The 27,257-nt window shown below is 41.1% G+C and overlaps 1 protein-coding gene across 2 annotated transcripts in view; it reads right to left on the bottom strand.

Annotated features, from left to right (window-relative positions):
* Window positions 1-24,865, bottom strand: part of RFC1 (replication factor C subunit 1) — a 78,144-nt gene extending 53,279 nt beyond the window's left edge. For both annotated transcript variants that reach the window (XM_010384428.1, XM_010384423.1), the window contains exons 1-3: window positions 24,708-24,865; window positions 8,907-9,035; window positions 2,332-2,407 (exon numbers count right to left, since the gene is read on the bottom strand). In XM_010384428.1, the coding sequence (XP_010382730.1) occupies window positions 2,332-2,407; window positions 8,907-9,035; window positions 24,708-24,710 (208 nt within the window). In that variant the 5' untranslated portion in view covers window positions 24,711-24,865. The remainder of the gene's footprint in view (window positions 1-2,331; window positions 2,408-8,906; window positions 9,036-24,707) is intronic.
* Window positions 24,866-27,257: the final 2,392 nt, after the last annotated feature.

The following is a 27,257-nucleotide window of genomic DNA, read 5'->3' on the forward strand; positions in this document are numbered from 1 at the left end:
ACTGACCTCAAGTGATCCACCTGCCTCAGCCTCCAAAAGTGCTGGGACTATAGGCAAGAGCCACCACGCCTGACCTAATCTCCCTACTTTTAAGGTCAATCTGATTAGCCATCTTAACACCATCTGTAACTTTTACTTCCCCTTCCCATATAACCTAATATAGTCACAGGTTCTAGGAATTAGGCTGTGGATATCTTTTGGGGCCATTATTCTGTTTACCACAGCCTAATCTCCCAGGGCACTTAAATAAAAGTCAGGAAAAAAGTGTGAGTACCTGGCATAGTGCCTGGTACAAAATAGATGTTTCATAAACTTTAGTGTCCTTCCTCTTCCCTTGCACCATGCATTTATAAATCCTGTCACACTGTAGTAAACTATATCAAACACATTTCCAGTTTCCCAACAAACAAAACTCCTGGGGAAGAGGAACACGTACTTCTTTCAAATTCTTTACAATACAGAGCAATAAAAGGCACACAGTAAACACTTAAGTACTTTCAGAATTCAGAACCTTTGATAACACTGTGAAAATCTTGACAATCCATAAATGCTTCTTTAGGCACATTTTTTATTTTAAGAATTCACACCATTGGCCGGGCGCGGTGGCTCAAGCCTGTAATCCCAGCACTTTGGGAGGCCGAGACGGGCGGATCACGAGGTCAGGAGATCGAGACCATCCTGGCTAATGCGGTGAAACCCCGTCTCTACTAAAAATACGAAGAAAAACTAGCCGGGCGAGGTGGCGGGCGCCTGTAGTCCCAGCTACACGGGAGGCTGAGGCAGGAGAATGGTGTAAACCCGGGAGGCGGAGCTGGCAGTGAGCTGAGATCCGGTCACTGCACTCCAGCCTGGGCGACAGAGCAAGACTCCGTCTCAAAAAAAAAAAGAATTCACACCAGAAGGCTGGGTACAGTGGCTCACGCCTGTAATCCCAACACTTTGGAAGGCCAAGGCAGGCAAAATCACCTGAGGTCAGGAGTTCAAGACCAGCCTGGCCAACATAGTGAAATCCCTTTTCTACTAAAAGCTACAAAAATTAGCCAGGCATGGTGGTGGGCACCTGTAATCCCAGCTACTTGGGAGGCTGAGGCAGGAGAATCGCTTGAACCCAGGAGGCAGAGGTTGTAGTGAGCAGAGGTCGTGCCACTGCACTCCAGCCTTGGTGAGAGAACAAAACTCTGTCTCAAAAAAAATAAAAATAAAACAGAAGAGACAGATCTTCTCCACAAAAGCAAAAACTGACACTTTCTGAATTCTATCATCATCTTACCATCATTTTGTGCATCATAAAAGGCATGCAAAAAAATGTGTTCCCTATTTTAAAATTACATTCAAAGAAAAGCCTTTAAATTGTGTTTATTCCTTTTTAAATGCAACCCAAAAAAGCCAGATCTTTCAATAAGGCACAAAAATTAAATTTTAGATTTTTGCTTTAAAAACAGAAATTAATACAAGTATTTTTAAAAATAACAGGGCCAGATGCAGAGGCTCGTGCCTGCAATCCCAACACTTTGAAAGGCCGAGGAAGGTGAATTGCTTGAGGCCAGGAGTTCGAGACCAGCCTGGGATACGTGGTAAAACCCCATCTCCACCAAAATTACAAAAATTAGCTAGACATGGTGCTGCACGCCTGTAGTTCCAGCTACTGCAGTGTCCGAAGCGCAAGAATCACTTGAACCTGGGAGGCAGAGGTTGCAGTGACCCAAGATCACACCACTGCATTCCAACTTGGACAACAGGGCAAGACTGTCTCTAAATAAATCAATTAAATTAAATAAAAACACATATATCCAAATTAAGTTTGACAAATGCTGCATACTCTATCACTTTCTGAAGGAATCTTTAATATAAACATTTTGGTTCTGATAAGTTCTATAATAAACTTATTTGAAATTTCACTTGAGCATACAGCACCCTTCTCACAGCACTTATTAACACCTCAGAGAGCTATGTGTCTCAGATCCTAGTTTACTTTTTTTTTTTTTTTTTTTGAGACAAAGTCTCACTCTTGTCAGCCTGATTGGAGTACAGTGGCGATCTTGGCTCACTGCCACTTCTGCCTCCGGGGTTCAATCAATTCTCATACCTCAGCCTCCCGAGTAGCTGGGATTGCAGGCGCATGCCACGACACCCAGCTAATTTTTGTATTTTTAATAGAGACGGGGTTTCACTATGTTGGCCAGGCTGGTCTCAAACTCCCGACCTCAAGTCATCTGCCTGCCTTGGCCTCCCAAAGTGCTGGGATTACAGGCGTGAGCCACCACACCCATCACTGTGCTAAGGGATATACAATAACTTTAAAACTTTAAAGCTCCTCAGAAGAAACATTACCTGAATCATAGATGATCCTCTTTTTCTTGCTTGGTTGCTTTTGTTTGAAGTCATCCTCTTTACGGGAGCTACTTACCTATAAACATCACAGTATAATCAGAACATAAATAAGCCTATATAACTATCCTTTTTTTCTCGTTAGATTTGGGCTCAGTCGTTTTAACCAGGAGGAATTTTGCACCCCCGCCCCCCACCTAGAAGACATTTTTCAATGTCTAGAAACATTTTTACTTCGTCATAAATAGGGGTAGGGAGGTTTACTGTCATCTAACAAGTAGATCAGGGATGCTACTAAACATCCTACAAAGCATAGGACAGTCCTCCACAACAAAGAATTCTCCAGCCTAAACTGTCAGTAATATACCCTTATTGGCTAAAACTAGGCCAGACAGTAACTGTACCACAATGGGAAAAAAAGAATTACAGAAAACACTATAATATTATTCAGCTCCACTTTCAACACTAACCTATGTATACAGCAAAGAATAAAAGGATATCAGATATTACAAGCCAAGTGCTTTCTGAAAATGAAAAGGCAGAAACAGGATTAAATGCTAATCTAGTGGCCTACCACTGCCAATGCCCCTTAGGAAACTAAATAAAACCGGCCATGCACAGTGGCTCATGCCTGTAATCCCAACACTTTGGGAGGCCAAGGCAGGCGGACCACCTGAGGTCAGGAGTTCAAGACCAGCCTGACCAACATGGAGAAACTCTGTCTCGACTAAAAATACAAAATTAGACAGGTGTGGTGGTGCATGCCTGTAATCCCAGCTACTCGGGAGGCTGAAGAAAGAGAATCGCTTGAACCTGGGGGGCAGAAGTTGCAGTGAGCCAAGATTGCGCCATTGCACACCAGTCTGTGCAACAAGAGCGAAACTCCATCTCAAAAAAAAAAAAAAACACTAAATAAAACCAATGCAAAAGGTATTATTTATATTTTGTAGTTAAACATCACATTTCTAACATATTCAAATTTTCTCAGAAAGCATCAAGAAGTCAGACAGTGAAAAAACTGATTATAATCAATTATAAGGTAGAAATAGAAACTATTCCTATCCATTACAATAAAACTTCAAAAACATAAGAACAATCAACTAGCTTGCAATAAAATGGATCAAATGAGCAATTATAATTTACATATACCACTGGATCAAGGACAGAGTCAGAATCAACTACAACTCAAAAGTAAGAGAAGAAGGTATCAAGGAAAGGAGAAAGCCACAGAAAGAAATCCCAAATTCTGCCTGTAAACTTTACCCAAATCTCTGGCTATCTCCTGAATTATACATATGTGGAACAACTCCTAGTGCTTAGCTAAGGTTAAAAGAATTGAATAAAGATTTCAGCTGCTGCCCATTACAGGGTAGGCAAGAGTTTAGAGCTTGAGTGCAGCCAAGATCAATGCCTGATAAACCAAAAGAATCAACACTCTTTGAAGGAATATAACAGGATCCAAAGTTCCTACACTGTATCATTCACAATGTCCAAGATAATCCAAAATAACTAGAACATACAAATAAAAAGGAAATGTGACCTGTCGAGGTTAATTTTATGTGTGAACCTGACTGAACCACAAGATGTCCACATATTTGGTCAAACATCATATTGGGTGTTTCTGCAAGGATGTTTTCGAATGAGCTTAATATTTAAATCAATAGACTAAGTAAAGCATATTGCCCTCCCTGATGGCATTCAGTCTCATCCAATCAGCTGAAAGTCTGAAAAGAACAAAGGCTAACCCTCTCCTGAATGAGAGGGAATTCCTCCTGCCCAACTGCCTTAGAGCTGGGACATCTCTGGGATATTTTCTTCCTGCCTTTGGACTCCCAATTAAAACATCAAGGTACCAATTCTTGGTAATAAATCTCTCTATGTAGACACACATGCATCCTATTGCTTCTGTTTCTCTACAGAACTCTGACTGTATAATACAGATTTTGGTACCAAGAAATGGGGTACTACTGTAAAAAAAAAAAAAAAAAAAAAAAACTAAAATACAGAAGTGACTTTGGAATTGGGTAGAGGCTAGACATTTTCTAGCATGTAGAAAAAGCCTAGACCGCCATGAAGGGACTGCTGATAGAAATATGAACTTTAGATGTAATAACAATGAGAGCTGACGAAGAAAAGAGAAGAGCTAGAGAAGAAGCCTCTTTCATCTCAGAGCATATATCATCATGAACAGAACGTTGGTATAAATATGAATGTTAAAGGCCAACCTGGTGAGGTTTTACATGGAAATGAGAAAGAGATTATTGGAAATTGGAAGAAAGGCAATTCTTACTATAAAGTGGCACAGAACTTGGCCAAGTTGGGTCCTAGTACTTTGTAAAAGATGGAACTTGTGAACGATGAAATCACATATTTAGCTGAGGAGATCTCAAAGCAAAATCTTGAAGATGCGGCCTGAGTCCTTCTGACTGCTTGTAGTCAAATGCAAAAGGGAAGAGATGAACTACAGAAGAAACTGTTCAGCAAAAAGGGACCAGAGCTTGAAGGTTTGTAAAATTCTCTGTCCATATTTCAAAAAATTATATTTCAAAATATCATATTTCAAAAAATTCCCTGTCCATATTTCAAAAAATGATAAAGCATGTTCTAGGCCGGACGTGGTAGCTCACACCTGTAATCTCTGCACTTTGGGAGGTCGAGGCAGGAGTTTGAGACCAGCCTGGCCAATATGGTGAAACCCCAACTCTAGCAAAAATACAAAATGTTAGCTGGACAGTGGCACGCGACTACAGTCCCAGCTACTCACCAGGCTGAGGCAGGAGATTAACTTCAATCTGGGAGACGGAGGTTGCAGTGAGCTGAGATCGCACCACTGCACTCCAGTCTGGGCAACAGAGCAAGATTGTTTCAAAAAAAAAAAAAGAAAAGAAAAGAAAAGAAAAAGCATGTTCTAAAGAGAATAGCAAGGATGTAGCTGGAGTATCACTGGATAAAGAGATTATGGGATTATACAAGCAAAAACACTGTCAGTTTGAATTGAAGAGCATGGAGAAAGCACAAAAATGAAAGAAGGCTGTCAGACTTCTGAGATTCCAGTGACAGGACAATGGGGCTATTTTTCAAGAAAAGGGAAGAATGGTCCCAAAAGCAATTCAGAGATCAACCATCAGAACTGCCTCTTCAAAAGATGGAGCTTGGTTTCAACAGATGAGACAGCCACCACCCAAAGCCTTGTGGGCAGGATGGCCCAGCAGAGCTGCAGAAGCAGGACAGCTGCCTATGGCTGTGGGGGTAGAGCCACTAACCCAGTGGGTCTAGAGGGCAGGGCATCAAGCCAAAGAGTATTATTTTCAAGGCTTAAGTTCTGATGGAATTTGCCGTGCTAGGTTTTGGACTTGTTTGGGATCCATCACCCCTCCCTGCCTTCTGATTTCTCCTCTTTGGAATGGTAATGTCTACCCTATATGTCTGTTCTACTATCATATTTTAGAAGCACATTCCTAATCTGGTTTCACAGGTTCACAACTAGAGAGAAATTTTGCCTCAGGATGATTCATACCTCAAGTATCACCCATATCTGATTAGGATGATATTTACATGAGACTGTGAACTTCAGACTTGATGCTGAAATAAGACTTTGGGGGCTGTTATGATGGAATGAATGTATTTTGCATGCAAGAAGGACATAAATTTTGAGTGGCCATGGATGGAATGTTATGTCCCAAATGTCTGTGTCCCCAAAATTCACATGTTGAAGCCATAACCTTCGGGGTGGCTATATTTGGAGGTGGAATCTCTAAACAAGTAATTAAGGATAAATAAGGTCATAAGGGTGGGGCTCTGATCTGACAGGATTCGCATTCTGTAAGAACAGACACCAGAGTGCTCATTCAATTTCTATCTCTCTCTCTTTCTCCACCAGAGTGCTCAATCTCTCTCTTCACCCAAATGCACTAAGAAGAGACTATGTGAGGACACAGCAAGAAGGGAGCCATGTACCAACCAGGAAAAAGGCCCTCACCAGACACCTAATCAGCCAGTACCATCTACTTTACAGTATTTTGTTATGGTGGCCTGAACTAACACATGACCCAAAGAATCAGGACAAAAGGCACTTAATGAAGACCAATCTTGATATAACCCAGATGTCAGCATTAGCAGACAAGAATTTTCAAGCAGTGCACTACTAGGCCAGGCGCAGTGGCTCATGTCTATAATTCCAGCACTTTGGGAGGCCGGGGCAGGTAGATCACCTGAGGTCGGGAGTTTGAGACCAGCCTGGCCAATATGGAGAAACCTCAACTCTCCTAAAAATACAAAATTAGTAGGGCATGGGGGCGCATGCCTGAAATCCCAGCTACTAGGGAGGCTGAGGCAGGAGAATTGCTTGAACCCAGGAGGCAGAGGTTGCGGTGAGCCAAGATCATGCCACTTGCACTCCAACCTGGGCAACAAGAGCAAAACTCCGTCTCAAAATAAAAAACAAAAAATAAAGCAGCTATTACAATTACACTCAAGAACCTAAAGGAGAGAAATTAAAGTTACGAAAAAGAAACAAATGAAAATTCTAGAACTGAAAAATACAATATATAAAATAAAAATTCACTAGATAGCCTTAACAGCAAATTGGTGATAAAAGAAGAATCAATGAACTTAAAGACAGAAAAAGAGAGTACTCAATCTGAAAAAAAGACTGATAAAAATGAACAAGGCTCAATGATCCATGAGATAATATCAAAACTTTTAATGTTTATGTAATTATAGTTCAAGAAGAGGAGAGAGAATGAGGCAGAAAAAATATTTAAAGAAATTATAGCAAAAAGTTCCCAATTTTGATAAAAGATGTAAATTTACAGATTAAAGAAGCTCAGAAACCCAAAACAGGATAAATACAAGAAAACCACACTCAGTTATGCCATAGTCAAACTGCTGAAAACCAAAAATTAAAAAATTCTTTAATGAACCATGAGAAAAACAACACACATGAGAAAACAATATGAATGACTGGAGGCATCTCATCAGACAAACTGGAAGCCAAAAAACAGTGGAACATCTTTAAAAGGCTTAAATTTTTAAAAAAACGGTCAACCCAAAATTCCATATCCAGCAAAAACAACCTTCAAGAATGAAGGCAAAATACAGGCATTTTCAGATTAACAAAAACTTAGCAGAGGTTTATCACCAACAGACCTACACTACAAAAAAATGCTAAAGAAAATTCTTCAAATTGAAAGAAAATGACGTTAGATGAAAACTCAGATCTTCAATGAGAAATGAACAGCATCAGAAATAGCAAATACGTGTGTAAAATAAAAAGAGCAATTTTTGCCTTAATTTTTTTAAAAAAATGCACATCTTTTTAAAGCAAAATTACATTGAATTGTGCAGTATTAACATATGTAGGTGTAATATATATGACAACTAGGGCGTAAAGAATGGAGTGATGGTGGCAGATGGACTTGCAGAGTTGCAAAATGGTTACACTTTACATAAAGTGAAATAATATTAATTCAAATATGCTACTGCAGCCATGGCCTATTTTCCATGTTGACATTATATCTTAGTTTCTCTCAGGCCCATAGAGAACAGGGGAAAGAATAAAGCTTTCCTCCAAAGCCTTCCGTCACCAGAAATCTCATACCATCCACCTGAGCATAGGAGTTCATGTCTCTGTGAGCAAACTTTGGTCTTAAAATGCAAAGTGGTAACAACTAAAAAGGGTTATATCTCTACATCAGGAAAACATGAAGCTATGAATGTAGTAAGTTACATTAATTAGAATTCGTGGCCAGGCATGGTGGCTCACACCTGTAATCACAACACCTTGGGAGACAAGGGCAGGAGGATCACTTGAGGCCAGGAGTTCAAGACCAGCCTGTCTAACATAATTGAGACCCCCATCTCTATCAAAAAATAATTTTTTTTAATTAGCCAAGCACAATGGCAAGCACCTGTAGTTCTGGCTACATGGAAGGTAAAGCCAGGAGGATCATTTGAGGCCAGGAGTTCAAGGCTGCAGTGGGCTGTGATCATGATACTACACTCCAGCCTGGGCAACAGGGCAAGATCCTGTCGAAAGAAGAGAAGAGAAGAGAAGAGAAGAGAAGAGAAGAGAAGAGAAGACGAAAAGAAAAAAGAAAAAAAGAGAGAGAGAGAGAGAAAGAACAAACGAACAGCCTTATTACTCTTCTTCTTCCTCTGAGTTGAAACCTGCTTCCTCTGAGTTGTTATCAAGCTTCCCAAGATATCAAGTATAAGAACTGAGGCTAGGCACAGTGGCTCACGCCTGTATTCCCAACACTTTGGGAGGCCGAGGGGGGAGGATCGCAAGGCCAGGAGATCGAGACCATTGTAGCTAACATGGTGAAACCCCATCTCTACTAAATATGCAAAAAATTAGCCAGGCGTGGTGGCGGGTGTCTATAGTCCCAGCTACTCAGGAGGCTGAGGCAGGAGAATGGCGTGAACCTGAGAGGCAGAGCTTGCAATGAGCCGAGATCGTGTCACTGCACTCCAGCCCGGGCAACAGAGCAAGACTCCGTCTCAAAAAAAAAAAAAAGTATAAGAACTGAGCTTATTTTACATTTCATACAATGCAAAATTATATCCAGAAAACTAACCTTGATTTCCTTTATTCCTTTCTTTGCTTTTAAAGTTTCTTCATCAGACTTTGTTTTCTCATTCTTCTTTACTGTTTCAGTTACAAGTTTCTTTCCACTTGGTATTACTCCAAAGAATTTCCGAATGTCCTAAAAGAAAAAAAAAAACAGGAGATTCATGAATAAACATTAACTGCATAAAATTATAATTTCAATTGTAAGATGGGACAGCTTTATATACACACTGGGTTACCCTGAGTAATTTCTCCCTATCAAGAGAGTTCCATGAATACAGTCGCTTTCTTTTCATGTGCACAAGTTAACTGATAACTTTACCTGAGTTAAGAATAATTTGTCAGCCAGGCGCAGCGGCTCACGCCTGTAATCCCTCCACTTTGGGAGGCCAAGGCAAGTGGGTCACTTGAGTTCAGGAGTTTGAGACCAGCCTGGCCAACATGGTGAAACCCCATCTCTACTAAAAACACAAAAAATTAGCTGGGCATGGTGGCAGGCGCCTGTAATTCCAGCTACTTGGGAGTCTGAGGGAGCAGAATTGCTTGAACCCAGGAGGCAGAGGTTGCAGTGAGCCCAGGTCACACCACTGCACTCCAGCCTGCCTGGGAGACATAGGGAGAGTCCGTCTAAAAAAAAAAAAAAAAAAAAAAAAAAAAAAAAAAAAAAGCCGGGCGCGGTGGCTCAAGCCTGTAATCCCAGCACTTTGGGAGGCCGAGACGGGCGGATCACGAGGTCAGGAGATCGAGACCATCCTGGCTAATACGGTGAAACCCTGCCTCTACCTAAAAATACAAAAAACTAGCCGGGCGACGAGGCGGGCGCCTGTAATCCCAGCTACTCGGGAGGCTGAGGCAGGAGAATGGCGTAAACCCGGAGGCGGAGCTTGCAGTGAGCTGAGATCCGGCCACTGCACTCCAGCCTGGGTGGCAGAGCAAGACTCCGTCTCAAAAAAAAAAAACAACAACAACAACAACAAAAGAATAATTGGTCTAATGAAAAGTAATATAAATTCTCAGAATCAGGCCAAAAATAGACCAAAATAAGCAAGTGATATTTTTGCTAATGACAGCAGAGTTACTAAAGAGGCAAGTAGCAGTTACTTATTATTGATCATGCATGCACATACACACCCACATCCACATCCCATCATCCCAGGAACAACTGGGGAGAAGACAAAGTTGGAGAATATGATCCTTGTCGGTGGAACGTATACTCCAGTCTGAAAGAAGAATAACTCTCACAACCCTAACCATTCCTGGCAACTAAAAACCTCCTAATTGTTTTCCTTTATATGATTGTTCAACATTCTGAAGAAAAAAAACCTTTGATGCTTATTACAATATGCTCTTTAATCACCCCCGTGTTAAACCACAGAATTCAAATTAATCATACTGAAACATTTACAATGTAATTGTATTTAATTACAATTAAAATCAATCACTTTTCCTAACCTTTGCATAGTCTTCCCCACCTCACTAAAATTTAGTTTAAGAAATTGCGGTATAGAGGAAAGGGAACAGACCTTAGAATCGGAAGCCTTAATTCAAATCTGTGCTCTAGTGTTTTCTACCTGTGTGATTTTGGGCAAGCTACTGTGTATTATCTGTTTTCTCCTCAGTAAAGTGGGACTAATACTGACCCTTTATGTGGATTAATTATGCATCTACCACAATTCTGACTCAGTAAAAATCTTCCCCTCATCTCATTTCTGAACTATCATCCCTTCCTATTACTGAAACACTCTGTTTATCATAATCTCTCCTTACAGAAAAGGGTATAAGGAAGAAAAAATAATGAGAACGTAGGATCTGAATTCCAAAGAACTGGGTTTAAGAACCACCTGTATCATTTTCCCTCTTCCTATCCTTGATGGTTGTAATCACCAGTTTTTATCACTTTTTATCCCTATAGCCTACCTCTCTTTATTGCATGAGAGAAATGCCTACAAAAGTACTTTGTAAAGTTTAAGGAAAGTTAGCAATTATTTCCTAGATCCTGACAATAATTGTTACACTCTTACAATGTCAAAAATCCCAAATAAGTGTGAAACACACACACACAAATAACTTTGTGGCTAAGCCAATAAACAAAGCAGATAATTGAGGTACATAGCATGTTAAATAATTTTTTTAAAAGATCAGGCAAGGCAGCTCATGCCTGTAATCCCAGCCACTTTGGGAGGTCGATGCGAAATAATCACTTGAGGCCAGTTCAAGACCAGCCTGGTCAACATGGTGAAAACCCATTTCTACTAAAAATCTGAAAATTAGCTAGGCATGGTGGCGCATGCCTATAATCCAACTACTCAGAAGACTGGAGCACGAGAATCGCTTGAACCTGGGAGGCAGAAGTTGCAGTGTGGTGAAATTGCACCACTGCACTCCAGCCTAGGTGACAGAATGAGACTTTGTCTCAAAAATAAATAAATAAATAAATAAATAAAAATAAATTAAAAAAAAGATTAAAGACTTCTCTGGCTTTATATATATCCTCTTTTGTAAATCTCCTAGTTACAAATCCATCCTAATTAAATCTAAGTTTAAAAGATACTGCTTACAGAATGGGTGTCTCAGCTATGAAACTGAGACATCTGTGTCAGATGCTAAAGGGGAGAAGAACAATAAAGAAAACCACCGTCTTTCTTATAATTACAGAGAATCAAGTCTGAGGCTGACAACTACTTTATTGCTTCTGGAGTAAATGAGTTTCACATCAGTTTCACTTTTTTGAAATTACACAGTGATTCTTCACTCAAACAATCGTGACTGTTCTAAGTGAGCTCATAGATGGAAACATTTTAAAAATAAAAATAAAAAGTAGTGATTGTTTAAACACACACAGAGAAAGACAGTGATAGTTCATGTGCGCCATGGAAATAACCAAACTGTAAATTAATAATCTGGTTAAAGCAAGTGGTGGTTTTCAACCTGTTTTCAGACCAAAAATGCTTAAAACTGAGAAGAGAAAGAAAACAAAATGTAATTCAGGACATCGAGCTACTGGTGACATTGAGTTGTCTGGGTTTTGTCTGCACAAAAATCTGCACTGCCACTCCTTAGCACTGTTACACCATTTCCTCCCCACGTAATTATTTCCACTCACATCCTCCTTTCTTTCCTTTTGCATTACTTTACCCTACTCCCCTAAACTACCCCATACTCTGATGGCAACGTAAGAGTTAAAGAAATTGCAGCATCCTAACTCAGTATACATCAAAAATCAAAGTTTTTAGAAAATAATTTTCATCAGAATGGAAGACATTTTACTCATACTTTTTTAGAACTATCTCCAGTGTGAGCAGTTGTCTGGGGTGTAAACATCTAAGAGGCAAAGGTCAGCAATTTGTCCTTAATTTAAAGCATGTGACTTCACCTGACTCTTCCAATTAACATTTGCTGTCCAGTGTTCTAGACCTTCAAAGACTTCATGAAATGCAGAAAAACAAATCTAACTCCCAAATAATGGATCTAAACATTTCTCTTGCCTGCATAGAATAATTCTTGTTGAGCATATGAGTGGAGAAAAGAACAAGTGTTTATATTTATTTTTCAATCTTGGCAAGTGGAAGGCCCTCAAAGCAGAACATCAAGGCCAGAAACCATCCCTAAAGAAAGGTAGATTTTACTACACAAAAATAAAAGTGCCATAAACAAAGTTAAAATGCAAGCAACAGAGCTGGGCAGTGTGGTGCACACCTATAACCCCAGCTACCAGAGAGGCTGAGAAAAGAGGATTGCTTGAACCCAGGAGTTCAAATTCAGCCTGGACAACATAGTGAAACTATCTCAAAAAAAAAAAAAAAAAGCAACTAACTTAAAAATAGCTACAACAGGCTGGACGCAGTGGCTCACACCTGTAATTCCAGCACTTTCGAGGCCGAGGCAGGTGGACTGCTTGAGACTAGCAGTTTGAGACCAGCCTGGCCAACATAGCAAAACCCTGTCTCTACTGAAAATACAAAAATTGGTCAGGTGTGGTGGTGCACGCCTGTAATCCTAGCTACTCAGGGGGCTGAGGCACAAGAATCCCTTGAACCTCGGAGGCAGAGGTTGCAGTGAGCCGAGAATGCCCCTTTGCACTCCAGTCTGGGCGACAGAGTGACACTCGTCTCAAAAAAAAAAAAAAAAAAAATATATATATATATATATATACACACACACACAAAAGGCCAGGTGTGGTGGCCCACACCTGTAATCCCAACACTTTGAGAGGCCAAGGCGGGAGGATCATTTGAGCCCAAGAGTTCAATACCAGCCAGGGCAACACAGGGAGACCCCCATCTCTACAAATTTAAAAAAAAAAAAAAAATCAGCTTGGTGTGGTGGCACATGCCTGCATGCCTGTAGTCCCAGCTACTCAGGAGGCTGAGGTGGGAGGATCACTTGTGCAGCAAGAGTTTGAGGCTGCAGTGAGCCATGACCATCACACCACTGTACTCTAACCCAGGCAACAGAGCAATACCCTATCTGAAAATACACACACACATACACACACACACACACACACACACAACATGTAAAAAAGGGTTCCTACAAATCAATAAAAGATAACCCAACCAATAGAAAAATAAATAAAAGCTCTAATAGGCAAAGTATAAAAGAAATGTAAAAAGCCAACAAACATAAAAAATGCCAGATGTCACAAATAAGCAGATACATTAAAACTTGATCATTTTCCCCTAAGTTTTAAAAGACTGATAATGCCCATATCTGTCAAGGATGTGGGGAAACAGATGCTCACACACTCTACTGCTGATAGAAGTAAAAACTGGTATAACCTCGGTCGGATACGATGGCTCACGCCTGTAATCCCAGCATTTTGGGAGGCCGAGGCGGGTGGATCACGAGGTCAAGAGATCGAGACCATCCTGGCCAACATGGTGAAACCCCATCTCTACTAAAAATACAAAAATTAGCTGAGCATGGTGGCGCACACCTGTAGTCCCAGCTACTTGGGAAGCTGAGGCAGGAGAATCGCTTGAACCCAGGAGGTAGAGGTTGCAGTGAGCTGAGATCATGCCACTGCACTCCGGCCTGGTGACAGAGCGAGACTTCACCTAAAAAAAAAAAAACTGGTATAACCTTTATGGAAGGCAATCTAGCCACACTTATCAAAATTTTAAAGGTACATACCCTTTGCCCAGTAATTTCATTTCTAAAAGAAATGGTAGGCAGGGCGTGATGGCTCACGCCTGTAAACCCAGCACTTTGGGAGGCTGAGGCAGGTAGATCACAAGGTCAGGAGTTCCAGACCGTCCTGACCAACATGGCAAAACCCCATCTCTACTAAAAATACAAAAATTAGCTGGGCGTGGTAGTGTGTGCCTGTAATCCCAGCTACTCAGGAGACTGAGGCAGGAGAATCGCTTGAACCCGGGAGGCAGAGGTTGCAGTAGGCCAAGATCATACCACTGCACTCCAGCCTGGGGAAATAGTGCAAAACTCCGTCTTAAAAAAAAAAAAAATTCATTGAACACATGAACTGTTATTTCTCAGGCCACTGACCTTCACAACTGCCCTCAGAAAGAGAGGTTCTTGATTATGTAAAACAAAATAAATGGTAGATTTGTTTTTAAAGATTATGTATTAAAAGAATCTTTAATTGGGATTAACTTTGTGCTATGACTTTACCTAAGAAATGTTAAGAAGGTATTAAATCGATGCTGATTATATAGTATTTCTGAGTTAATAAAATTGAGCTTCTATAACTGATTTTCTGTTACTCTCATATTACAATATTGTGGCTACAAAAAACAAAAATATACTTTCACTTTTATTAGGACATTTCCTCTTCTTCAAAATTTGTTTTAAGCCAAACAAATAAGTTTTTTTAAAGAAATCAGAAATATCTCTAGATGTATAATTGATGTTACTAATTTAACAGTCTAGCATGAGTCTCAAAAACGTCTCTGAGGAAAACACTGGTGAGTGAAATGTAAGTGTGGTCTGAAAAACCTTTGAACAGTAACAAGTTCTAGCTAGGAAGAATTTTAAGAGCCCGCATCAACTCTTTTCATTCAATCATTCATTTATCCATTCAAGAAATATTTACTCAGAGCCTTTTATGGCCCAGGAACTATTCTTGATGCTTGGGATCAACAAAAGCCGCTAGGTCTCTGTTCTTGTGAAGCTTTCATTCTACTTTCTGTTCCTAATCTTTCTTTAATCTGTCTTTAGAAAACAAAGCAGAGCACAGAAAAGAGAACAGATGAAATAAAGCACACTGAGGGAACAGAAATAGAGAATGGAAATTACTTCCCCTACTCACCCCAGTATCTGTTAAGTCTACCTGAGAGGCCACTCCCATGAGAGCAAAAAGACCCATTTCTACTGCTGTTGTGACAAGGGGGAAGTATAAGATTCTGAAGTCAAAATATTTATTATCATTGAGCTTTAGACTACGCATTCAATGAAACACTCTTATCACAGAAGTTTCCAAGTACCTGATCCAAAAATACAAACCGACACAGGCATATTAAATAGCAAATTGAAACAATTACCTAAATTAGGTTTAAAAAAATAAGTTATGTTTTCATACCTGCATAACTAAAGCATTTGAGACTGTTTATGCCTGATCGAACGGTTTATTTCAGAATTTTGACATTTTCACCAGGGCTAATGTACTCTGATTATGGTTTTTATTCATCCAGGAGCTAACTTTTTTTTTTCTTGATACAGAGTCTCCCACTGTCGCCCAGGCTGGAGTGCAGTGGGGCGATTTCAGCTCACTGCAAGCTCCACCTCCCAGGTTCATGTGGTTGTCCTGCCTCAGTCTCCCGAGTAGCTGGGATTACAGGCACCCACCACCATACCCAGCTAATTTTTCTGTATTTTCAGTAGAGACAGGGTTTCACTATGCTGGCCAGGCTGGTTTCGAACTCCTGACCTCACAATCCGCCTCCCAAAGTGCCAGGAATACAGGCGTGAGCCACAGCGCCCAGCCCAGAAGCTAGCTTTCTACAACTGACTTCTGAGCCAAAAAAATCAAATTTAAACTACTTAAATAAACACAGAAATTAAGTCCAACCGGGCCGGGTGCGGCGGCTCACACCTGTAATCCCAGCACTTTGGAGGCCGAGACGTGTGGACCACCTGAGGTCAGGAGTTCGAAACCAGCCTGACCTACATGGAGAAGCCCTGTCTCTACTAAAAATGCAAAATTAGCTGGGCATGGTGGTGCACACCTGTAATCCCAGCTACTCGGGAGGCTGAGACAGCAGAATCGCTTGCACCCAGGAGGCAGAGGTTACGGTGAGCTGAGATTACGCCATTGCACTCCAGCCTGGGCAAGAGCGAAATTCCGTTTCAAAAAAAAAGAAATTAAGTCCAAACTGAAAAGAAACCTACAACATAATAAAATAACTGTATTTCTCTAGGCTATATTATTCGTCAGTAAGTGTTTTAATAGCTTAGATATAAAGTCATGCAACAGTGCTAGAGATGTTTTTATACCAGGAAGTTTTACCTTCTAGTTTATTTACATTTTTAGTGGAAATATAAAGTTTACTTGTACTTATCCATTCCTCTAATATTTGTGAAAAACTCACCGTGAGCCACACGTTATACAGCAGTTCCCTCTCCTTGTGGCCCCTGCCATTACAGAGCTTATATGCTAGTGAAGGAAGTTGTCAATACCTGCAACAAGTTGCTCATTTATTAAAATAAGCCAAAATGTGTGCCAAGGAAACAAAGCAGGTGCTCTCCCACTCATCATGCCAGTTGTTTTTATGCTTTTGTGGATGAAAGTACATATATTTTCCACAGATACATGAAAAAACAAACATTTACACAAAATTTTGTATCCAATGTTAGGGGTTTTCCCCTAAAGCCCATTGGGAATCCCAAGTCAAAACTCCGGAACCACACACTCACACTGTGCGAACTAACTCACGCCTACTTAACCCCAGTACCACTTATGTACATACTGATACTTCCTAAATCTTGTGTCTGTTTCTCCAGACCAGCTCTGAACTCCATATTTATGCAGCCAACATGCAGCCAAATCCATCTCTGTGCAAATCCCCCAAAGGTACCTCCAACTAATAATGTCCTCAACTAAATTTATCTTCAGCTGGGACTTGCTTCTCTCCCTTTATTCCCCATCTCCATGCACAGCACCACCATTCACCCAAAACAGAAACATGGCCACTGCTTTTCCTTCTCACTCTGACCTTCCACCTAATCATCCAACCTAAACTATCTCCCAAATACTGCTGTCTTCTCCCCTCTATTCCCACTGCTACTGCCCTGATTCAGGACTTCATTTGTTTACTTAACACACCTTTCTAGAGGCCTCACTCTGTGCCATGCAAGGATTTGAGCTCTTTTAAAATATTAAGTCATTCAGCCCATCAATCAACAAGTAGATTAAAAAAACTGTGAGATATATATATATATATATATATACACACACACACACAATGGAATACTACTGAACCATAAAAAGGAATAAATTAATGGCATTCGCAGCAACCCAGATGGAACTGGAGACTATTATTCTAAGTGAAGTAACTCTGGAATGAAAAACCAAACACTGTATGTTCTCACTCACTTATAAGTGGGAGCTAAGCTATGAGGATGCAAAGGCATAAGAACAATACAATGGGCTGGGCGCAGCACTTTGGGAGGCTGAGGTGGATGGATCACAAGGTCAGGAGATCGAGACCATCCTGGCTAACACGGTGAAACCCCGTCTCTATCAAAAATACAAAAAATTGGCTGGGCATGGTGGCAGGAGCCTGTAGTCCCAGCTACTCGGGAGGCTGAGGCAGGAGAATGGGGTGAACCAGGGAGGCGGAGCTTGCACCACCTCCTGGAGCCGAGATCACCACCGCACTCCAGCCTGGGCGACAGAGCAAGACTCCCTCTCAAAAACAAAATAATAATAATAAGAATAATACAATGGACTCTAGGGAGTCAGGGAACCGGTGGGAAGGAAGTGAGGGATAAAAGACTACAAACTGGATTCATACATACTACTCAGGTGATGGATGCACCAAACTCTCACCTGTTCCCCAAAAACCCATGGAAATAAAAAATTTAAAAATAATAGTTAATAAATAAAAATGAAGGCAACACAAAAATATTTTCTTTTTTTGGCCGGGTGCAGTGGCTCACACCTTAATCCCAGCACTTTGGGAGGCCAAGGCGGGTGGATGGCTTGAGGTCAGGAGTTCAAGACCAGCCTGGCCAACATAGTGAAACCTCATCACTACTGAAAATACAGAAATTGGCCAGGTGCAGTGGCTCACCCCCATAATCCCAGCACTTTGGGAGGCCGAGGCAGGCAGATTGCCAGAGGTCAGGAGTTCGAGAATAGCCTGGCCAACATGGGGAAACCCCGTCTTTACTAAAAACACAAAAAAATTAGCCAGATGTGGTGGCACATGCCTGTAGTCCCACTTATTCGGGAGGCTGAGGCAAGAGAATCACTTGAACCAGGGCAGCAGAGGTTGGCAGTGAGCCAAGATCACGCCACTGCACTGCAGCCTGGGTGACAGGGCAAGACTCCACCTCTATAAAAAAAAATAAAATAAAACAAAATTCAAAAGTCAGCTGGGCATGGTGGCAAGCACCTGCAGTCCCAGCTACTTGGGAGGCTGAGGCAAGAGAATTGCTTGAACCTGGGAAGCGGAGGTTGCAGTGAGCTGAGATTGTACCACTGCGCTCCAGCCTGGGCAACAGAGCGAGACTCCACCTCAAAAAAAAAAAAAAGAAGAAGAGAAAGCAAATTATGTGTTCATTTTATCTCTGAAGAGTACACAGTTTTATGCAAAATAAGTACCGCAGTACACTGCAGAGTGGTTGACAAAATACTGTATTTTGGTTTTACTTCTCTATTTTGAAAGTAATAAAGAAATACAAATATTTCTGGTTAATATTTTTTAAAAGTCCATCAAATCCATGAGCAGAAATTGATTATCATCAACATACTTCACAAGTCTATCTAGGTATAAAAATATTTTATCCTAAAAATCACTAAAATGCAAAATCATATATCTGAATAAATTATAAAATGATCTAACTAGTGGGAGGACAGAAAAAAAAAATCATGAAATAATTTTAAAGTATTTAAGCCAGGCACAGTGGCTCACGCCTGTAATCCCAGCACTTTGGGAGGCTGAGGCGGACAGATTACCTGAGGCCAGGAGCTTGAGACCAGCCTGGCCAACAGGACAAAACCCCGTCTGCTAAAAACAGAAAAATCAGTCAGGTGTGGTGGCACACGCCTGTAATCCCAGCTACTTGGGAGGCTGAGGCAGGAGAATCGCTTGAACCTGGGAGGTGGAGGTTGCAGTGAGCTGGTATCATGCCACTGCACTCCAGCCTGGGTAACAGCGAGACTCCATTTCAATCAATCAATCAATAAACAAATAAACAAAATATTTAAAATTATATTAAGGCCTTATACTTTGCAAGCAAGCTTTCCCCCTAAAAACAGGAAAAAGTATGTCTGCTCTTGCCACTTGTACTCAATGTTGTCGAGTTTCTAGCAAAAGAATTAGGCAATAAAATGAAATAAAAGCCACCTACATTGAACAAGAAGTAAACCCATGTGTTTTCAGATGAAACAATCTTACAGAAAAACATAAGAAATCCACTAAACACTTTGAATAATGAGTTCAGCAAGGATACAAGATCAATATACAAAAATCAATTGTATTTCTGTATACTTTTGCAATAAACGATCCAAAAATGAAATTAGGAAAGCAGTTCTGGCCGGGCGCGGTGGCTCATGTCTATACTTTGGAAGGCCGAGGCGGGTGGATCACGAGGTCAGGAGATCGAGACCATCCTAGCTAACACGGTGAAACCCTGTCTCTACTAAAAATACAAAAAATTAGCCAGGCATGGTGGTGGGTGCCTGTAGTCCCAGCTACTCAGGAGGCTGAGGCAGGAGAATGGCATGAACCTGGGAGGCGGAGCTTGTAGTAAGCCGAGATTGTGCCACTGCACTCCAGTGTGGGGGACACAGTGAGACTCGGTCTCAAAAAAAAAAAAAAAAGAAAGCAGTTCCATTTAAAAAATCACCAAAAAGAATAAAATACTTAGGAATATATTTAACAAATGAAGTGTAAAACTCATACTATGAAAAACTACAAAATACTGTTTAAACAAACTGAAGACCTAACAAATGAAGGCATCCCACATTCATGGATAGGAAGATTTAATATTGTTAAGATGGCAATATTCCCTAAATTGACCTACAGATTCAATAAATTTCCTATCAAAATTCCATGTGGTATCTTTGCTGATTCTAAAATTCATATAGAAATTCAAGGAAATGGAATAGCCTAAACAATCTTGAAAAAGAACAAAGGTGGAGGACATACTTCCTGACTTCAAAAATTATTACAAAGCCACAGTAACGCAGTGTGTTGCTGGCATTCAGATAGATATACAGATCAATGGAATAGAACTGGGAGTTTAGAAAACAACTCTCACATTTACAGTCAACTGATTTTTGACGAGGATGCCAAGATAATTCATTGGAGAAAGAAGAGTCTTTTCAAAAAATGATGCTGGGACAACTAGATGTCCACATACAAAAGAATAAAGTTGGACCTCTATACTTCACACAATATATAAAAATTAACTCAAAAATGGATAAAAGTCCTAAATGTAAGAGCTAAAACTACAAAGCTCTTAAGCATAAATCTTCATGACCTGGGATCAGGCAAGAGAAACTTAAATGATGAAAAAAAGGCAGACACTCAAGGATGTGGAGGGAGAGTATTTCAAAGAGAGAAAACAGCAACAACAAAAGCTCCAAAAGAGAAACAGAACCAACCTAACACACTCAAAAGACAGAGAGAGGCCGGGCGCGGTGGCTCAAGCCTGTAATCCCAGCACTTTGGGAGGCCGAGACGGGCGGATCACAAGGTCAGGAGATCGAAACCATCCTGGCTAACCCGGTGAAACCCCATCTCTACTAAAAATACAAAAAAGTAGCCGGGCGAGGTGGCAGGTGCCTGTAGTCCCAGCTACTCGGGAGGCTGAGGCAGGAGAATGGCGTAAACCCGGGAGGCGGAGCTTGCAGTGAGCTGAGATCCGGCCACTGCACTCCAGCCTGGGCGACAGAGCGAGACTCCGTCTCAAAAAAAAAAAAAAAAAAAAGACAGAGAGAGAAAATCAGAGGTAGGTAGAGGCCTTAGAGGCCAAGTTCAGGTACATACGCATGGCAAAAGCATATCATTTGGCAAAAATGATATTATAACAAAGTCAAGCACTGCTCCAGGGAGAGCATTCCACATAGTAAACCATGATGTGAAAGCTGCCTCTAGGAGTGGAGCAATGAAACAGTTCAGACCACAACTTATTTAAACTGACCTCACAGCTCTTCATAAGGCTGTTCCTTAAGTCTCATGTGTGTTTAGTTCAATCTTATGCATATTTTCAATAATTATACCAACCAATTAATTGTATATGCTGACTTCTTAAAAATGGCATCTGTCAGGTTTTATTCAAGTTTTGTGCAAACAATTAAATCTCAATGAAATTCAAATGTCCACATGGCTTCTTTATTTTTAATTTTCTTTCTATTCCTTTAGTAGATAATATATTCACATGGTTCAAATTTCAAAAGGGTAAAAAGTCTCCCTCTTATCCTGCCTCTCAGACACATACTTCCCATCTCTGGAGGCAACAAATGTTATCAGTTGGTTCCTTCTGTATCTTTCCAGAGAGATTTTTATTTTGGCAATTGTTTCATATCAGAGTATAAAGTTTTCTCAATTTTATAAAGGTTGCACAGTATTCCATTGTGTGAATACATACACTTTATTTCTTTATTGATAACTTTTAATTAGAATTTTTGTTTTCACTGCAGCTTCCAAGGCAAGAGCTGTCTATGGATGGGCTTCAGAAGACAAGTGAATAGGCCAGGAACAGTGGCTCATACCTGTAATCCCAGCACTTTAAGAGGCCGAGGCAGGTGGATCAATTTGAAGCCAGGAGTTCCAGACCAGCATGGCCAACATGGTGAAACTTCATCTCTACTAAATATAAAAAAATAAAATAGCTGGGCATGGTGGCACACACCTGTAATCCCAGCTACTGGGGAGGCTGAGGCATGAGAATCGCTTAAACCTGGTAGGCAGAGGTTGCAGTAAGCCAAGACTACACCACTGCACTCCAGCCTGGGCAACACAGCAAGACTCTCAAAAAAAAAAAAAAAAGAAGAAGAAGAGAAGTGAATATGCCAGGCACAGTGGCCTCACGCCTGTAATCCCAAAGCTTTGGGAGGCCAGGGTGGAAGGATTGCTTGTACCCAGGAATTAGAGGTGGCAGTGAGCTATCATCACACTACTGCACTCCAGCCTGGGCAACAGAGCAAGACCTTGTCTTAAAAAACAAAAAAAAAGAAAAGAAAAAAAAAAAAGAAGATAGGTCAGTGCCTTAAAATGGTGTGTATGTGCCTATATGCATTTCTCTGGGCAGAAAATTTGCATATCATTCCCTATATTTATCAAAGGAAACTGTAACTAAAACAAAGATTGAGAACTACTGTCCTTCATACCCAATGACACAATTTGAGGGAAAGAAAAAAAAAAACAACTACTGTCTTATAACTTTGCACAGGTGTTCAATAAACATTTGTTGAATCAATTTTAGTCTAGGGTTTTGCTAATTGTTGCACTAGAGACTGGAGGGCTAAATTAAATATCAATATAATACAAAATTCTTATCTACCTCATAGAACGTTTTCCCATTAACAACAAAACTGACTAATTTGGCCTATTTCTTTTCTGAGAAGAGGTCTATTTTTTATCTGCACCATGAACAGGAGTATTAAAGAAAAGAACCAAAAGTAAAAGGACCCGAATGATCAAAAGTTGACCACACAAGCTATGTTCACCATAAATGACAGAGGAATCTACCATGCCTCTTAAAATCTATGTAACTTTCCATAGAGTCCTTTCTGAGAAAATAGATCATTGGTAGCTGTGTAGTTGCCTAACATGCCAGGCACCAGAACGGAAGCTTTACCTATACATCTTGCTTAATTCCCAAAACAATCACTATGGCAGCTATTATTTTCCCCTCTTACAGATAAGGAAATAGAAGCTTAAAGAGATTAAACGTGGCCGGGCGCGGTGGCTCAAGCCTGTAATCCCAGCACTTTGGGAGGCCGACACGGGCGGATCACGAGGTCAGAAGATCGAGACCATCCTGCCTAACACGGTGAAACCCCGTTTCTACTAAAAAAAATACAAAAAACTAGGCGGACGCCTGTAGTCCCAGCTACTCGGGAGGCTGAGGCAGGAGAATGGCGTAAACCCAGGAGGCGGAGCTTGCAGTGAGCTGAGATCCGGCCACTGCACTCCAGCCTGGGCTACAGAGCGAGACTCCGTCTCAAAAAAAAAAAAAAAAAAAAAAAAAAAATTGATTAAACGTAAGCTATTTACTTGCCCAAGACCACGTAACTATTAAACTAGACCATACTAACATAGTAATATAACAATAAATTAATCTATAAACCATTAAACTAAAACATTACCACGTTCTTCATCTTCAAGACTCCAAATCTCATCAAGCTTCCAAAATACCACAGTGCCTTGACCTCCAAAATGTAATGATGATCATTATAGGGAGGTGGTATAGCATGGTGGCCAGAAACACCAAGATTCTAATTCTAGTTCAACCACCTGCTAGTTGCATGACACACTGCTTAAATTCCAGAAAGATGCTTGTACTGTCTGTAAAACTGCATCGATGTGGGTTGAAATGAAAAAAAAAAAAAAAAAAAAAAAAAAACATGAAAAACCAACAGTTCACATACTGACCTAAAGAAGATGGTTGGTACAAGGCAGCTACTCTCATTACTGTTGCCCTTTTTTGAGAAGAAACACAAAGGACTGCAACGTTTCCCAATGTGGCACAAAATTTTCACCCCCTAGAATGTTGTCTCTGTGACAAGTTGAAAAAAATTATATTGGATTGTTAAGTATCTTCTAGCTTAATGGAACATTTTAAATTGTCCTTTAAAAATATTTCAAACACAGAGCCATATCCATTGCCATACCATCAGGAATGTCTGCTTTGCTGGCTGCATAATTATTTCACTTTCAATTTGTCTGAATGTTTTATCCAGAATTATGCAGTGAGGTTTGGGTTGTTTTAAGATTATTTTTAACACCAGGTGATAAGAGGATGACAGCTGTCAAATGTCTTGCATCTGTTTCTATTCGCTGCACTTCTTTTTCCTAGTAAGCCGTGTTATCCTTTTGACTCTTATGAACTCATCTAAACAAAATAAAATATCCTCTCCATGCCCTCGGTCTCAGCACCGCTAAGGTAATCGTTAATGACAAGTGGAGATGAGACGAGCTGAGCTGTTAATGATAAAAGTTTAAGGCCCTACACAATATATTCCCTAAGAAAAGTTTGTTACATTCTTCTCCCTCATGACCCAAAGCTTGAAATCCACGCCTTAGGCAGTACTCAAACTGTGGTTCGAGAAAGGCCGAACAAGAAAATAACTTTACCAATGCGTCCCAAAACCACCATCCATCCTTCCTCTGTCCCTTTCTCCCTTCCCCCAGGAGTGGGGGGGGGGGGGGGGAAGTGCAAATACACGTAGCAACAAAATCCCTGCGCGCTAGCTGCCGCCCAGAGCTTCAGCCGGCGGTGCACGGAAAGTTTTGCGTCCAGTACCCAGTGTGCGGCCCCTTCTCTGCCTTTGCTCGCCTCCGGAGCCACCCACCGCCATCGTCCCCCACCCTGCATACCAGGAGTGCCCCGTCCACACCAGGCCTGCAAAGCCTCCCCAGACCCCGAGCCGCACGGACCTCCCCCAGCGGCTCACCATCGCAGCCCCAGGATGAAGGCGCTGGCTGGCTGGCCGGCCGGTTGATGAATCCGTTATCGGGGTTCAGGATCCATTCGCGCCAACAACTTCTCCCGCGAAGTGGAAGAAGGCGAAGATAGCGGCGCGCGGTGATGACGTCAGGAGGCGCGAGCTTTCCTTCCGTCCCACCAGAGGCGGGAGGTTCGACGCCTGCCCAGGTGCCGCCCGGAGGGCAGGCGGGCCGCTGCCATCGCGAGGAACCACGGTGCTGTGGTGTGAGCTCGGTTTTTGGCACGGGCACTAAAGTAGGTGAATCCTATATTGGTTTCTTTGGAAGGCGGGGGTACCCAAGTACCTCCCGATTACACGTCTGGATAGTGCACTTCCCTACAGTAACTTTCAAAAGTTTTTACTACTAACTGCAGTAAGATAAACGTTTTAGCTGCGCATTTTACATATTATGTATAAATATCTATTCTGTAATAGGTTTCATCAAGCGGCCGGACGCGGTGGCTCACCCCTGTAATCCCAGCACTTTGGGAGGCCGAAGCGGGTGGGTCACCTGAGGTCAGGAGTTCGAGACCAGCCTGACCAATAAGGTGAAACCCCGTCTCTACTAAAAATACAAAAATTAGCCAGGGGTGGTGACATGTGCCTGTAGTCCCAGCTACTCGGGAGACTGAGACAGGAGAATTGCTTGAACCCAGGATGCAGAGATTGCAGTAAGCCAAGATAGAGCTACAGCCCTCCAGCCTGGGCAACAGAGGGAAAGTCTGTCTCAAAAAAAAAAAAAAATACCGAAAGCTTTGGAGTAAACCAGTTTTATGTGAATAGATAAGCAATTGAATCGTGGAACAGAATGAAACATTTGCATACGATTTCAAGAGAAAAATGAGACCATAAAGAGTTCAATGGAGAACGCAGTATCTCCAGCTTTGGCTCTAGCTACACTTTTGAAATTCTCACCCATCCACCCCCTGTTGGGTCTTGCACTCTATGATACCAACATCTCTAGGACGAAAGATATCAGAGCCTGGAATACAACAGAGGCTGAACATCGACAGCTTGTATTTATTAAACATTTATTGTTATATGTGCAGCTCTGGACTAGCCTAGCTCATTTTATCCCCATCATGACACTGAGTACCCTTATTCCCAATTTACAAACAGACTGTTACTTATTAACAGGACCTCACTGCACTGGTCCCTCTGAAGCCAGGATGCTAGGTCTCCATCCCCACCACGTGCTATTTATCTGACCAAGGGCAAGTTACTGTGCCTCGGTTTTGTCTTAGCAGACACATCACACAAATTTTTGGCCATAATTTTAGAGGACCTACGCCAATTTATAATGTTCATTGTGTTATAAATCAATAAATGAGTAAATAAGACACGTAAAAAGTTGTACGTATCTTTTATATTACATTCCTCTTAATTTTTGCTTTTTTTTTTTTTTTTGGCATTTGAAGCCTTCCTTGAGTTTAAATGAGACTTAAGTCAGGAGCCTGTAACTTCTTTGTGAGAGTGTTTTCTTTAGGAATATTTATTTACTTGAAAATACTCTATCTCAGAAATATACCAGATTTAAAATGACTGCATGTGCTTTGAAACTCCTCCCTTGAACCTGGACTGACCTGTGACTGATTTGACCAAAGAATACAATGGAAGTGATACTATGCCAATTCCAGACCTAAGCTTTAAGAAGACTGGCAGTTCCTGTCTTGCTCTCTTGGAGCACTATGTAAAGCCAGGGAGGTGGCCTGAGACCAGCCTTATAGCCGTCTCCACCAGGCACCATGCATGTAAATGAAGCTATCTCTGACCCAACATCCCAGCAACCGATGGATTTTCACTAGCTTTGTTGATTCCAGTCAACACCTGGGAGAGCAGAAAAATCACGTAGTCAAGGCCTGTCCAAATTTCCTGACCCACAGTAGTGTGAACATAATGAAATGATTGCTCTGTTAAGGTAATAGGTATTGGAATGGTTTCTTGTAAAGTAATAGATATCCAGAATGGAAATATTTTTGAAAACCCCAGAATAGGACTCTGAGCATGGTAGCACATGCCTATAATCCTAGCACTTTGAGAGGCCCTGTCTCAGAAAAAAAAAAAAAAAAAGTGAAACCAATCAGAAAAGAAAAGATATTCCTGCTGATTCATGCCTTTTTGTTAGCACAATAATGGAATGGAAACAAATTCACTCAAAAAAAAAAAAAGAAAAAAGTGAAACCAATCCGAAAAGAAAAGATATTCCTGCTGATTCATGCCTTTTTGTTAGCACAATAATGGAATGGAAACAAATTCACTCCTTGAAAACAGTAAGGGTATGAGCTTTTGCCTATCACAGCAAGTTTACATTTATGGATGCCTGCTGCACTAGCACATGTCAGCACTGTTATTCCATCCTTCCCATCCTTAATTCCTTTATGGGCTAGCTCATCAGCTGTAGTTAGTATCTATCTGGGGCAATAACACCAAAACAGTGATGTTTCAGCAATATTATAGACTTGGTCTGGTGTCGGATTTTCATGAGTGATAATATTGGCAAATTCATCAACAGATTTC

This window comes from Rhinopithecus roxellana, chromosome 2 (genome assembly GCF_007565055.1).
Source record: "Rhinopithecus roxellana isolate Shanxi Qingling chromosome 2, ASM756505v1, whole genome shotgun sequence".
In the NCBI taxonomy this organism is placed as follows: Eukaryota; Metazoa; Chordata; class Mammalia; order Primates; family Cercopithecidae; genus Rhinopithecus; species Rhinopithecus roxellana.